General features: G+C 43.0%; 1 protein-coding gene across 2 annotated transcripts in view; it reads right to left on the bottom strand.

The window, feature by feature from the left end:
- PPCDC (phosphopantothenoylcysteine decarboxylase) overlaps nucleotides 1-16,340 on the bottom strand; it is a 45,466-nt gene that overhangs the window by 4,632 nt on the left and 24,494 nt on the right. For both annotated transcript variants that reach the window (XM_027858281.1, XM_027858274.1), the window contains exons 3-4: nucleotides 2,116-2,211; nucleotides 702-830 (exon numbers count right to left, since the gene is read on the bottom strand). In XM_027858281.1, the coding sequence (XP_027714082.1) occupies nucleotides 702-830; nucleotides 2,116-2,211 (225 nt within the window). The remainder of the gene's footprint in view (nucleotides 1-701; nucleotides 831-2,115; nucleotides 2,212-16,340) is intronic.

Raw genomic sequence — 16,340 nt, 5'->3', positions numbered from 1 at the left:
AGGGAAAGAAAGGTGAGGAGTTATAAGATGATGGAAGGAAAGAAACGGCCAGGCAGGGCTGCCCACATCTGTTATCCTGGCTGCCAGAGAGGTGGAAGGTATAGGACGAGTTCAGGAATCCTGAGCTGCCATGGGCTAAGGGCTAAGTGTACTGCACTGGGTGTCTGCACTAAGTCTGGCATCAATATGGAGAATCCTCCAGGGGGCAAGCCTCCTGGCTGTCTGAGGAGGGGAAACTGGCCCAGGTCAGAAACAGAGCACGTCAACAGCCCTTGTACTTTCACCCTGATGGAGACAGGGAGCTCTAGACTTTAAAAAAAAAAAAGAATAAAATGGGGTACCGAAAGATGAGTGAGAGAGACAGAAGGGGGGGGGGGGGGGGGGGAGGAACAGGGAGAAGGAAAGGAAAGTCATCCAGGGTCCAGAACAGAGCATGGAGAAAAGTGACAGGGGATGACATAAGATGCCTTAACCAGGGCCATGCTCTTGGCATGTCTGTTCATCAGCAATTAGTCTATCTACCTTCCTGGACAAAAAAGAGACAAGGTCTGAGGAATGAGCCCCTTCTCCTGAGGCAAGCAGAGGCACCAAGAGCCTGGGCCACCCTCACTCTGACCACAGAGCCAAACGGAAAGTGAGAAGGCCTGATACCAGCAGGAGCAGCAACTCAACAGGAAGGCGGGGCACGAGGGGTCACTCACCAACAAGTTGTCACAGATGCCACTGGCCACCTTTCCCAGCGTGTTAGCATCAAGGGGGGCGACTACCATGAGGTCTGCCCATCTCCGAAGTTCAATGTGCAGGACAGGGTCAGAGCGGAACTTCCACATCTGAAAACAGGAAGTCGATTCAATTCAATCCAGCAAACACTTACTAAATGCCTACTGTGCCAGGCAGACAGAAACCCTGACCCTAGGGAAGCTTACATTCTACCAGGACGTGGAGGGCGCAGGGGCTGCTGCCTTCACAAACACAGACCAATAAGACTTTTGACAGGCCACACCAGAAATGCACAAGGCTGAACACAGAGAGAGATCACCCAGAGAAAGCAGAGGCTGGTAGACCAATGGCCTTAGAGCAGGTGTTCCTCACCTGGGAAGAACTCTGAGGACTCAGATGGGAAAAAGGACCTCTTTGTTTTTACTGACTGCTAACTGAAATTTAGCATTTTCTTCAATTATGAACACCTTTCTAAGAAGGACTTGGGCTTCCCGAGACTACCTGCCAAAGGAGTCTATGACACAGAAGAAGTTCAAGAACCATCCAATACAGAGATGGGTGCCACACCTCACCCTTCTAGTCCCTTAAATTCAGTTGAGGGAACAGAATTGTGGCATTTCCTTTGACAAAGGGAACACGATGCCTCCATTCAATCTTGGGTTTGCATTTATTTGTGTGCTGGAGCTGGAGACAGCAAAGACAAAAGACAAAACGCCACACTCCCTGGCCTGGGGAAGCTAACACTCTCCAGCTTTGGGATGTGGACCATGGGGAAGGCAACACCCGGTGGGGAGCTCCAGCCCCCGAAGGAGGAGGAGAACAAAGGACAAGGGAAGGGAGGCAGAGAACACTGTTTAGTGAGGCCCAGGCAACTGCATATTTTGTGGACCAAGTAGAATTTTTCTGGGTCTAAAGATTTTTAAAAACTATTGGCAAAGCTGCCTGTAGCTTATGCTTTATGGCTGATGAATCAGACCGTGGAATTCCCTGCTGCAGGATATTAGAATCCTGCAGACAGGCTGAGGGAAAGGACTGGATAAGCTCGTGCTAGTGAAGACAGTGCTAAGTGATGTGGACAAAGATTGCAAACTGAGCTCCTCCGAGGTTTCAACAACACAGATAATAATAAAGGGACTCAGCCTCAAGCTGGGGGCAAAGGTCCTCTGCCTGGAAGCACAGACTGGATTTCTGGTCTTTCAGTCGACTTAAGGCACCACAGCACAGCTGGTCGACAGCTTGAGAAATAGTTTCCATGTTTCTTCCGCACGTGAGGTTCTGACCACTGACACATGTCTGGACCTTCTGATATGGTCTGGCAGAGCCCAGGAGAATGGCCATGGGTGGAAAGCGGCAGGAACGGTAAGCAGTTTGGGCCCAGGGCCCCAGAGCACTGACCTCCCATTCATCAGTGTCACTATAGACCGTGACAGGAACATCACAAGAGTTGTAGAAATGTTTTGCTCTCTCCGTGGTCACCACTGCCACTTCCAACTGCCAGTGGAAAAAAGAGGAAGAAGGGAGAGAAGAGAAAACAGTTACTCAAAGGTCTGAAGGCCCAAGAGGGGTTGCAGGCTGAAAAAACAGGTTTGCTTTGGCCACGGCCCTTAGAGGATGATTTCCTCACACTCCCATCATCCCATTTCTCACGTTTGCACAGCACTTCCTCCGTTGCCCAAAGGTCAGACCCCGCCAGGTGCCTGTGGTTTCAGTTCCCCCTCTGAAGGAAGTTGAGTGGGTAGGGCTGCTGAGCTGTTCTGGATGAGTCACCAGGTTCCTGGAGTATATAAATCAGCAGTAGCCCATCACATTAGCAGGGTGAGGCAGAGAAGCAGAAGCAAGGAGATGAGAAAGAGCGGCACTGAGAAAGGGAAGCAGCTTCTCAAAAAGTAGTATGGAGGGGTAGCCAGGCGGCTCTGACCCTAGAGTCAGAAAGACCTGAGTTCAAACCTGGTCTCAGACACTTATGAGCTGTGTGACCCTAGCCATGTCATTTAACCCCATTTGCCTTAAATAAACATAAAACAACAAGAAGTGATATGGCTGAGCCCACAGAAACAGGCAGGGGCCTCACCACTGACACTTCGGTCTGTCCTGCTTTCCAGAAGCAGAACAGGCCTAGCAGACAACACTGGGATCTTGCCCGTCTTGGACAACCACATTAGGATTGTGCCCAAGAGTGGACATCAGTGGTTGAGGGGCTGTAGAAAGACAAGCACACAAATGCACTATTAGTGGGACTGTGAAAGGATTCGATTATTCTGGAAAGCAATTTGGAATTGTGTAAAAAAAGTGATTAAAATGATATTTCACCGCTAGGCACAAACCCGAAGGAAGTCAACGACAGAGAAAAAAAGGTCCCACAGACACCAAAATATTTACAGCAAAAAACTGGAAAGAAAGTAGATGCCCATCTATCAGGGAACAGCTAAACAAACTATGGTACACGAATACAATTGATTACTCTGCTGTGAGAAACAATGAACATGGGGGGCAGCTAGGTGGTGCAGTGGATAAAGCACTGGCCTTGGATTCAGGAGGACCTGAGTTCAAATGCGACCTCAAACATATAACACTTAGCTGTGTGATCTGGGGACAAGTCACTTAACCCCATTGCCTAGCAAAAAAAAAAAAAGAAAAAAGAAAGACAGAAAGAAAGAAAGAAAGAAACAATGAACATGATATATACAAAGAAGCCTGGACAGACATATAAACTGATACAAAGTAAAGTAAGTAGAGCTAAGAAAACAATATACACAATGACTACAATAATGTAAGTTGAAAGAAAAACAGGGAAACTGAGTAGTATAATATCATAAAAGGCAAGCTTAGCTCTAAAGAGATATGAAAAGCTATCTCCCCCTGCTCCTTTGCAGAGATGGGGAGACCCATGGGCACAGAACACTGCATAGAACATCAGACTTTTTTAAAGATATAAATTGGTTTTATTGAACCCTTTCCCCCCTCTTTAGTCTTTAAGGGATACCTCTCTGGAAGGGGGCAGAAAGCAGAGATACAGAGGGAAATGTGAGTGACATAAAGCAAAAGATAATCATTAAAAACCTATTTAAGGGGTAGCTAGGTGGCGCAGTGGATAGGGCACTGGCCCTGGAGTCAGGAGGACCTGAGTTCAAATCCAGCCTCAGATACATAACACTCATTAACTGTGTGACCCTGGTCAAGTCACTTAACCCCAATTGCCTCCCCAGGGGAAAAAAAAAAACCCTATTTAAAAAAGAAATGTGCCCCTCCTGATAACCAAAAATAAAATATGAAGGTTTGATCACATAAGATTGAAAAGCTTGTTTTGCATGAACAAAATCAGGGGCAGCTAGGTGAATAGAGCTCTGGCTTGGAGTCAGGAGGACCTAAGTTCAAATCCGGCCTCAGACACCTGACCCTTACTAGCTGTGTGACCCTGGGCAACTCACTTAACCCCGACTGCCTCACCAAAACAAAACAAAACAAAAAAAAGAATGCATGGACAAAATCAATTAGGATAAGAAAGGAAACTGTCAATTCAGGGAAAAAAAAATCTTTGCATCAAATATCTCTGATAGGTGTGATACCCAAAATATTGAGGAACCTAACACAAATATATGAAGTCAAGAGCCATTCTCCTTGATAAGTAGTCAAAGGACATGAATAAACAGTTCTCCAAAGAAGAATTAGAAATTACAAGCAACTATATGAAAACTAATAGGGAAATGCAAATCAAAACAAGTCTGAGGTGTCACCTCCCATGGGTGTCCTTTTGGCAAAGATGACAGAAGACAGGAGTAGTTAATGATGTATAAGAGTTAGGGCAGGATGGGGATACTAATACACTGCTCCTGACTGTGAATTGGTCCAAACATTCTGGAAAGGAATTTGAATTTATGCCAAGAAAGGGACTATCATGTCCATACCCTTTGACCCAGCAATCCCACTGTTAGGCATATGGCCAAAGGAGGTCAAAGATAGAAAGAAAAGTTCCATAGGTACCAACACTCTTGAGGCAGCACTTTCTGTAGAAGTAAAGAACTGGAAACTAGATAGATTTCCATTAATTAATTTAATTAATAATAATTTCTAAATAATAATAAAGAATTAATTAATTGAACAATGAATTCAAAGAATATAGAGAGGCATGGGAATACCTATGAATTGATGCAAAATAATAGAAGACATAATGACTAGAATAACAGAAATGGAAAGAAGAATGGAGAGCACCTACAAAGTCACACTCAGGACTTAGAGACTACAACCACAAAACACCCCTTAAAGCACTCACTGTGTGCCAGGTACTGTGCTAAGTGCTGGGGAAACAAAGAAAGGCAAAAAATACCCTGTTCCCAAGAAGCTCAAAGCCTCTGTGAGACTTCATGGGGGAGATAACATACAGACAACTATGTGCAAGACATACTGGAGATAAGCTCATTAAGGGGGATCAGGAAAGGCTTCTTGAAGAAGGTGGGGTTCTGGCTGGAGCCCAAAGGGAGCCAGAGAAGCTATGAGCCAGAGATAAGAAGAGAGAAGACTGTATTGCAATATAGAGAGTGTGTTTTGTTTGAGTTACAGCAAGGAAGCCAGTGTCACTTGACTGTAGAGTATCTGGAAGGTGGGAAGGTGTAAGAAGACTGAAAGGCAGAAAGGGCTTTAAAAGCCAAATAGAGAATTTTAATTTGATCTTCAGGGTAATAATAAGCCACTGAAGTTATTAATGAGTAAGTTGGTGACATGGTTAGACCTCGGCTTTAGGAAGATCACTTTGGCAGCTCTGTGGAAGATGGATTGGACTGGGGAGAGACTTGAGGCAGGACAACCAAGCAGAAGACTGTTAGAATAGTCCAGGTGTGAGGTGATAAGGAGCCTGTACGAGGGCGGTAGCAACCTGAGAGGAGAGAAGTGGATTTATACAAGAGATGTTAAGAAAGTATAATCAACAGGACTTGGTAATGGATTGGATATAGGGAGTAAGAGAGAGTAAGGAATCAAGGAGAACACCTAGGTTGAGAACTTGGATGACTGGGAGGAGGGAGGTGAGCTCAAGAGTATTAAGGAAATTAGGAAGAGGGGAAAGTTTTGGGAGACAGATAATGACTTCAGTTTTAGACATGCTGAGTTCAAGGTGGATAACAGGACATCCAATCCAAGAAATAATTGGAAAGACAGTAGTTGTTTGTGTTTGTGCCATGATAATAAAATAAAAATAACACTACTACCTATATTAATTTACAGAGAGAGACTTGGAATACTAGACCTCAAACTACACTAAAAAACAGTAATTGTCATAACTAGTACTGGTTTAAAAATATGGAAAAGTTGATTAATGGGTCAGCAAGACCCATTACAATCGAACATAGCAGTATTGTGTTTGATAACCACAAGAACCTGAATTACTTAGGTAAGGACTCTCTATATGACAAAAATTGCTGGGAAAGCTGGAAAGTAGTCTGGCAGAAAATTGGTTTAGCCCAGTATCTCAAACCATATACCACAATAAGCTCCAAATTGATATATGACCTAAATATAAAAGTTCATATCATAAGCAAATTTGAAGAGGGGAAAGAGATACTTTTTATAACTGTGGATGGAGAATTCTTAACTAAATATGGGATAGAGATGATCTATAAAATTAACATTTTTACTACATTCAACGAAATTTACATTTACAAAATTAAAAAGCTCTTACATAAGAAAAATCAAGGTAGTTTGAAGGAGAATTAGAATTAGGATAATCTGACCATTCTGGAAAACAATTTGAAAGAAAATTCATTAAACTTTGACCCAACAATACCACAACTAGGCATATACAACAAAGAAATAAAAGACAAAGGGGCAAGACCCACACGTACAAAAATATTTGTATCTCCACTATGCATTTTACCAAAGAGCTGTTTGCTCATCAATTGGGGAATGGCTATTGTAGTATATGAATGTAAGGGAATATTACTGTGCCTCAAGAAAGGACAAATATGACAGACTCATAGAAACGAGGGTACACTCGTACGAAATGAGCAGAACCAGAAAAACAATGACTACAGCAATGTAAAGGAAACCAATTTTGAAAGACTTCAGAACTCTGACTAATGAAATGACCCACAATGACTTCATAACACTGATGATGAAACACATCCCCCACTGCTTGGCAAAGAGTTGATAAACTAAAGGTGCAGAATATGACACATTTTCAAACATAGCCAATGTATTGATTTGTCTTTCCAGACTATACTTACTCGTCACAAAGAAAAGACTGTATATTTTTGGGTGGGGTGAGAGAGGTAATAAGAAGTGAGAATAATTCTAAGGTTTGGAATTCAAGTGACTATTCTCAACAGAAATAGAAAAGTTTGGATGGGAAGCAGGTTTGGGTATTTAAAAAGAACAGCTGGACATGTTGAGTCTGAGATGCTAATGAGACATCTTGGTAGAAACGTTTAACAGATTAGTGGCAATGTGGGGCTAAACTGTTGTGATAAATTTACTGAGGTTTCCAGACATTTATTTTTTGTACAGAAATACATTTTTGTAGGTACTCTTAGTATGGAAACTCTCTTCATGGATCCAGAACAGCAACTCTTCCATACCTTAGTCTTAGTTGCCTGAGGCACTGGACAGTTAAGTGACTTGGCCACAGTCTCACTACTGGCATTTGTCAGAAGCAGATCTTGATCCCAGATCCTTCTGACTTAAAGGCTGGTTCTCTATCTGCTTTGCCAGGGGACCTCCCAAGTAAGGCTGTGATAATCAGACATGGAAAGTTAAAGTTTGCCTTCACACTAGTTAATAAAGAAAGGTTTGCTATGCAAATTAAAAGTGTAAAAAGTTTGGGAGGGAGGGATTAGTGTTCAATCTTCTATACATTAGAGAGGCAGAGCTAGTGCTCCTCCATCATATCCCAGCCTCTACAATTATTTTAATTTAATTTGTACGTATTTTCTCTTGACTTATTTGTATTTACGTGGTATCTCCGCTCTCCTCCCCCAGAATGTAAATTCTCTGGGGGCAAGTCTTGTCTCTACTCCTCTCTTGATATACCCAGGGCCCATCAAGGTGCCCGGTGAATTAACAGGTACTTGTTAAACGATGATTTTTGAAGAGAATCTCCATTTTATAGATGGTTGGTTGTTGTTCTTAAGAGGATGAAAATAAACTCACTGTGCTAGAGTCAAGATACCATATGTCCAACTGTGACTGATCAGACCAATATGAGCTTGGAAGACTCTACCACAGGTTGGGCACAAACAGTCCACGTGAATATTTGGAATGGAGATGTCTCTAAATTTGCACATCTTGTGTTTCTTTTGAGCTATTGCAATTCTGCTTCACTCAGAGAGCACAGCACCTTCTTAGATGCAGGCACACCATGCTGCGCATATCCCATGTCATGTGATCAATTCTAAAGTTTTTCAGAGACACCGTGAGAATGTCTTCGTATCACTTCTGATCACCATGTGAGCACTTGCCTTGTGTGAGTTCTCTGTAAAATAGTCTTTTAGGCAAATGTACATTTAGCATTTGAACAATGTGGCCAGCCCACTGGAGTTACACTCTCTGCAGTTGAGTTTGAATGCTCGGCAGTTTAGTTTGAGAAAGAACCTCAGTGTCTGGTGCCTTATCCTGCCAAGTGATCTTCAAAATCTTCCTAAGACAATTCAAATGGAACTGATTCAGTTTCCTGGCACGATGCTGGTATACTGTCCAGGTTTCATAGGCATACAACAATGAGGTCAGCACAACAGCTCTGCAGATCTTCAGTTTGGTAGCCAGTCTAATACCTCTTCTCTCCTACACCTTCCTTCAGAGCCTCCCAAACATTGAGATTGCTCTAGCAATGCGTGCATCAACCTCATTATCAATGTGTACATCCCTGGAAAGCACACTGCCAAGGTACATGAACTTATCCACAGTATTGAAGACTTCTCCATTTGCTATAACCAATGATTCCATATATGGATGGTGTGGTGATGGCTAATGGAGCACCTGTGTTTTTTTTGGTATTAACTGTTAGGCCAAAATTAGCCCAAGCAGGAGAGGAATGATCCATAGTTGGTTGCATCTCAGCTTCAGAGGCTGCACTGAGTACACAATCATCTGTGAACAAAAAATGCACCAAGTCTCCCTCCACTTTAGTCTTGGCTTGTAGCCTTTTCAAGTTAAATATTTATCATCAGTGCGGTAACTGACCTTGATCCTATGTTCGTCCTCATTGAAGGAGCCTGACAACATGGATGAAAACCTTTACCATTTTATAAGTGAGAAAATGGAGGCTTAGAAAAGTTGGGGGATAGGGCAGCCAGCTGGAGTCTTCTGACTCCATAGCTCTTCTCACTCTACTACACTGGGAACTATGTCTTAACATGTGATTTCTTGAGCTGCTGTTTCACAAAATCTCATCTGGCGGTCTTCTGGCAGTTAGTGGGCTTTTTCCTAACTGATCTAGGCAAACCCTTAGATATGCCCCCCCCCCCCAGGCCTTCCAGCTTCCTAGGACAGAGCCTGTGGCCCAATAATCTGGCCTTTGGAGCTTAACAGGATAGAGTCATGATGCAGCATCAAAGGAGGGCATTGGAAATGTACTTTCAGAAGAATTGAACCTTCTATTAAATGAAAACTACATTCAAAACTATTTCTTTTAAAATATTCTATAATTAAAACTAAATATTAAATCAAGCTAGAGTCAGCCCAACTTTATCAAAATCAGTCCCAAATAAGCTGCAACTCCTGTGGGGGTAAGGTCCAGATACTTTTTTTTTTTAACAATACTCATGATCTAATAGAACAATGGGTAGAGCTGTGGAACACAGGACTGGCAGTCATATGTAGTTGGATTGTGCCACTAAAATCTTGCTCTGACATCTCAGTATGGCCAAGGGATTCACAAGAGCTCACTCTACCAGAATACATCAAGCAGGAAAGCCAGGCACAGGCCTAGCAATGGACTTGGAGCCTTAGTAAATGCAGAGGATTCATCTCCAAAGTACTTACTAATTTTTTTGACCACAATGGTTCACACAACTTTCCACTAAGGTGGGGAGGGGCCATGCAAAAATATAGTGGCGGAAGTACTTATAAAAATATCATAAGTTTTCTGATGAAGGGTTCCTTTAGGCCAGGTGTTCTTAACCTGGGGTCCACAGACCCCCACAAATAGATTTCAGAGGGTCCATGAATTTGGATAGGGAAAAATTACATCTGTTTTCACTAACCTCTAACTGAAATTTAGCATTTCCTTCAAGAATTTAAAAGCATTTTTCACCAGACTGCAAAAAGGAGTCCACGGCATTAAACAAAAAAAAAAAAAAAAAAAAAGGCTAAGAACCCCTGCTTCTGACTATAGGTTTCTTTACAACTGAGAGTTCCAGGTTGTGTCTACTGCCCCAGATTACTATGAGCAACTTTAAAACAACTGTTGGTTTTTTTAAATGGCATTCCTTCACATGAGCTGCTGGAGCTCTAAAAGAATTCATTACCCTTTCACCCCTCCCCCTACATTTACAGAAGTACACTAAAATTTTTTTTAAGACTTTTGATTTTTTTTTTTTTGGAGAAAATCTTTCATGAGATCAGTTTCTAGGTATAATCACCCTCACTCTGGTAAGCTAGAGTCAGTTATCACAGCCTGGGAAATGAAAGACCCTTGAGACTCTGGAAGAGGAAACAGAAATTAAGTCTGGGAGGATACATCCATCTTCGCTTCTGGCTTGCTTCTGATGCAGATTACACAGCCTATAGAGAGTGAATTGAATGGAATTCACCTGCACCCCAAAGTCTGAACTTTTGACTTCCACCTTCCACCAGGCACTAAGCCTCCATGACTCCCTGTCTTTCAAGGAAGCAAGCTTCCTCTGAATTCTGAACAAAGCAAAAGAGACGCCGACCAAAAAAAAAGTGAAAATGGCTTTTAACTGGGATCATTGCAAGATGTAAAGCAAAGTAGAGCAAGTCCTGAAAACCACAGAAGTGTAACTTGAGAAGAGTGACCTGCTGCATTACGGCATTCACTGCTTCCAGAAGAAATGGAAACGTATTTTGAAAAGGAAATGCCACCTTGATTTCTGGAGCAAGAGAGTTGCAAGGAAAAGAGCCTCGAGCCTCAGGAGTGTGAGCTGCCAAGGCAAGCTTGGGTAACCACACGGAACAGTATGAAACCCAGATCCAAAGACGTGGTGCATTGACACTGGCAATGCCCACAGGGCACACGCTGCCAGCTCCATGAGATGTGGGGAACATGCGCACTCTGGGAGGAGGGAGTGGCAAGCCAAGAAGTCTGAAGGGAGGAGCCAGGGATGGATGGTCCACCCAGCAAACTCCCAGCACACTCCCAGTGATCATGACACATCCCTAAAAGCCTTCTGATTCAGGAATCACAACAGAAACTTTCCTTCCTCCAACATGAATCCCACCATTCCCCTCAGTGGTCTGAAAGACAGGAAATCTGGGTTAGGGGAAGTCCCAGAGGTTTCAGAATCAGAAGGCCTGTGCTTCAATCTTCACTCTGCTGAGCCACCTGTGGGACCTGGGGCCCGTCACTCTGTGTACCTCCGTTTCCTCATCTTTAACATAAAGAGGTTTGACTACATAATCTCTGAGATTCCTCCTAGCTCTGACCTCATTGGAACCTCGTTGTGTGATCTTAAACAAGTTGCTCAAGGTCTCAGATACCTCACTTGAAAATAGCAAGCTTCGGGGGCAGCTCGGCACCAGCCCTGGAGTCAGGAGGACCTGAGTTCAAATCCGGTCTCAGACACAAATACTCACTAGCTGTGTGACCCTGGGCAAGTCACTTAACCGCATTGGCTAGCCAAAAAAAAATGAAAATAACAAGCTTAGGGGCAGCTAAGTGGTGCAGTGGATAGAGTACCGGCCCTGGAGTCAGGAGGACCTGAGTTCAAATCCAGTCTCAGACCAGACACTTGACACTTACTAGCTGTGTGACCCTGGGCAAGTCACTTAACCCCAATTGCCTCGCAAAAAAAAAAATGACTAGCTTCCCTCTATCCTCTCTCTTCTTTATCCTATCCTCTCCATCGTGCCTTCCTTCCTCTAAGATTAGGCCTAGTGGTCCTGAGACCACCATGACAGTCTCCCCCAAGGGAGGCTTTAGCTTATAGAATCTATTAATAGAAAAATCCTGACAACAATATTTTTAAGGTTAGTGCAGTTGTGTATCCAAAAATACTATCTTTCTCACAGTTAGCTCACTTTTCTCCTTGCACCTGTGTACCCCCTAAATCACATGGGCCCTGAACCTTCACAAGCAAAGTGGCTGGCACCAAGTGGTCACCAAAGTCATGGCAGATGTATCCCACTCTCAGAAGGGCACTTTGGAGCACCCTTTTCCAACTGACTAGACCTGGCCTCTAAGCTCTCCAACTCAGTGCTGCCCTTAAATGAGTTATAGTCTTATGTTAGTGTGTGTGTGTCTGAGTTGTATGTTTGTGTTGAACTCACTCTCACTGTTTTACACCCAAACTCATTAAGGAATTGTTGTCCCTGATGTCTCTGGCTGGTCCATGGGCCTTGCTTTTGACATAAACTGGGTCCCCACCCAAGGCCTTCACCTGTTGGGAGCTGCACCTCTGCTGGTGGAGCACAGCACTGGGAGCCCTATCGCAGAAAGCAAGGATTAGCAGGAGAACCTCATGACCTCTGAGGAGAGCCTCTCATGCCAAGGGCCTGTCACAAAGCACCCAGGAAACTCATCATTGGGAAATCTCATTGTCCTTTAATTTGTCTGGTATTCAGATCTCTTCAATCCCCTTTGCCCCTAGAACTGGACCCTATGACTGGAGAGCACGGCAATGAGTTCTAGGGCCTCCATTTTAAGAAGGGACTCAGCCCAATCTTCTCCCCATTTCTCAGCACCTTCACTGCTCCTGGACTTCTCTGAAATTCTCCGTCCTGCCCCTATGCCCAAGCACCTTCTTCTCATCCCCCAACCCTATGCCCTTCCACTTTGTAATTTCCTTTTGTGTGTCATCTTCCTCCATTAGCACAGTGCCTGGCACACAGTAGGCACTTAATAAATTTTTTTTGGCTAAATGACTGTTTGAACTGTATAATCTCCAACATAATTGGACCCTGGCACACAGTAGGCACTTAACAAATGTTTTTTGGCTAAATGACTGAGTTTGGACTGGATCATCTCCAACATAATTGGTGTCCTGGAAAGTCCTTTCCTCTAACACCCTATGATTATTTACCTAGTGGTAAAGTGGCCCTTTACCACTAGGGCCACGCCTGGGAGAATTCCCCTCCCACTTACCTCTAGATAAGCCCCTGGAAGAAATAAAGAGTAAGATAGATAAAGCATTTATTAAGCTCTATTAGGTGCCAGGCACTGTGAGGAGGGTTCTTAACCTGTTTTGTGTCATGTGCCCCTTCAATAGTCTGACAAAGCCTATGGACCCCTTCTCAGAAGAATTTTTTTAGAGGCATAATATAAAATACTTAGAGTTATAAAGGAAACCAATTATATTGAAATACAGTTATCAAAATATTTCTTAAAAACAAGTTCATAAGTTCAAATCTGGCCTCAGACACTTGACACTTACTAGCTGTGTGACCCTGGGCAAGTCAATTAACCCCAACTGCCTCACCAAAAAGCAAAAAAACAAACAAACAAAAAAAAAACCAAACAAGTTCATAGACCCAAGTTAAGAACCCTGATCTAAAGATAGGAAGTAGAACAACAGTCTAAGTCCATATTTTTCTGTATCAAGTGAGGTTCCACTCAATCAAATATAATACAGCTACTTTCCCTCCTCCAGTTCCTCCAAAACACAAGGGAAAACACAGAAGTCAAAATAATAGTTATCAGCATTTACCTAGAACAGACGTTTCCAAACTTATTTGGCCTACCACCTCCTTTCAAAAAAAAAAAATCACTCAGTGCCCTCCAGGAAACCTTTCTTTAACCTTTAAATAATTTTTTTCTTAAATTTACGTCATTTCAAAAAAATATAATTTTTTTTTAAAAATTACTAATCTTAAATTTAATAATTTATTGGAAATTCATGGGGTTTTTCCTGCATTGAAATTTTGATGCCACAACATTGTATCATGTAACCATATAGTATCATATTGTAAACAAGTCATTACATGCACATATTCTTGCCAATGCATGCTGGACTTCCCAAAATTGCAAATGCTCGCCTGCCGACAGTTGCTTGTTAAGATCTGTCGGTGGATTTGACCACTGATCAGTTATAACTTACATTTTGTGTGTTTATTTGGAAAATAATGTAATCACTACACCTTTAACTCTGTTACACAACAAATGAAATACGTATGAACGGCTTTTCAAATTTTTCTTCTCTTCTCTTCTATCCTTATGCTTGCACTGTCCCCTTATTTTTATTCAACGCCCCCCAGTTGCACCTGGGACTACTTCCATCTGGCACTCCCCAGTGGGTGGTATTGCCTACTTTGGGAACCTATGATAGAACTTTAAAATTTACCAAACATTTTACAGATGCTACCTTATTTGAGTCTCAAAAGAAAACTGGGATGTGGGTGCTATTACTATTCTCACTTTACAGAAGAGGAAACTGAGTCACAGTGGTTAAGTGACTTGTCCAGGGTCACAGTAAGGTCATCAGTAAGGATTTGAACACAGTCCTCCTACCTCGAGTGCTAGCTCTGTCTACTACACCAGGCCTGGATAGCCTATTCAGCTAAGATATCATATAACCAGGCAAATGGTCTATAATTTTAACTTGGGCCTCACTTGAATGGCTTTCTCTGAGCAATGCACATGATAGCAATAACAGAAAAAGAAGGATGAGAGGTGTGCAGGGTCCCAGCTGGCCATGGGGCTACTGCATTAGGGTCCAGTGCCTGCAGAGGTAGCTGTGTGGCATGAATCGAGGTATTACTGCAAAGCTGCTCTGAGAGAAACTACAGAAGAAATGTGAATGCCACAGATGGCTCTGGTCTTAGTGTGTTGCTGCCAGAGACGAGCCACCAAGAGGGATCTGAAACATTATTGCCAGCCTCAGTAACAAGTTCGTAGTGTCAAGCAGGTGGCACTCTGATCTGGAAAAAACAAAAATCAAAAACAACTCTATGCAGCCAATGCTGCTTCTGCTCTCTTACTCCCTCTAAGGGCACTCTGCACAGCTGTTCTCAGCAAAATCCTTTTCTAATCTCTGAGTGTTTTTTTCTTGTGCCTTGCATGAATAACTGGAGTCATCTTTTTCAAAACCCCTCTCCTGGCTTCTCTGCCTCTACAACTCGTTGCCATAGCCAGGAGGAGCTCACAAAGAACACCTGTTTATTCAGACATAGATTGTTGAGAGTAAATTGTGCTTACGAGCTCCCAACCCCTGGTATCTTGCCCAAAGTCTAATCCAGGATTTGATCCGTTGGTATTTGCTGAGGTGGGCTAGCCCCGTCTACAAAAGTCACTTGTTGGGTTCCATCTGGGAAATCAGAATGCTAATTCCCAGTAAGGGCAGCTTTGCCTTGTCGCATTAGAGAAAAGGTGAGAAGCCTGTCCTAAGCAAATTAACACTAACTCTCTCATGTCTCCCAAGTGGAGACAGAAAGCCTCAAAGCCAAGAAGAACTGGGAAGGATCTGGAGATCAGTTTCAAGGAAACACAAAATGGGAAACAGGCTGATTTCTGCTTCTGCCTCCCCTCCTGTTCGATTTGTTTCATTAGGGCACAGCACAGACGTGCTACCTGCCAATTTAAGGCAGCTGACCAGATTGCCTCCACTTATTATGGGCTAGCCAAGAGTAGTACCAAAAAGATGAGCAAGAACTCCAGATCAAGCTTCAAGCAAGTATAGCAGCAAAGTGAATTTTGCAATGACTGCAGAAAGTGCAGGTTTGTTCTTCTACCACTATTGCACAGCACTTACGTTCACACTGACTCCAAGCAGGCTTCCTTAGTCAAGGGCAGGGGGAAGAGGCTAAAGGAACAGTCTCTGTTCTTCAAGTTATGGTAAAATGAGATGTTCATTGAAAGAGGAGAAGTGTTTCAAGAAGGAAACAAAGAAGAAAGGACCCCAAGAGGCTGACAGGACTCTAGCCCAAATTAGGAGGTCAGAGGGTAGACACAATGAAGGGTACGGTACAGTACAGTGTGAGGGGCTTCCTGTAAAGGAGAGCTGGATAATTTCAGGAGGAAGCAGTTTCTTGTGCTCTGCGGGATGATGACGCCCAGCCACAAGTGTATCTTGGTGAGAGATTATACAATAATGGTCAGAGAAAGAAGAGATAAGCAGTAGTTGTTAGTGGCTCCCTGATGAGGGGCACAGAGGTGACTGTTTGTCAATCTGACAAAAAAAAATGGAGAGATCTGCTATCTTGCCAAGGCATATATCCAAGATGTAACTGAAATCCCTCTTAGACTTGCCAAAACTGATAACAACAACAACCCACTCACGGTGATTCATGTAGGAACAAATTATACCATTAGAAGGAACCTCAAAAGAGCGCTAAGGATTTCATGTCCTGTGCCAAAAACTGAAGACTTTGGTGGCACAGGTGGTGTTAGCATTGTTTCTGCTGACTAAAGATACGAAACTTGGAGAAGAAGTGAAGTTGGAAAGTGAAATTCAGAAGAATATATACACACACATATAATATGTATACACACATATATATGTGTACATATATACATATATATT

This window comes from Vombatus ursinus, unplaced genomic scaffold (assembly GCF_900497805.2).
Source record: "Vombatus ursinus unplaced genomic scaffold, bare-nosed wombat genome assembly UNPS02000749.1, whole genome shotgun sequence".
NCBI classification, from domain to species: Eukaryota; Metazoa; Chordata; class Mammalia; order Diprotodontia; family Vombatidae; genus Vombatus; species Vombatus ursinus.
Note: the sequence above shows the minus strand (reverse complement) of the source record. Positions and strands in the feature narration are given on the sequence as shown.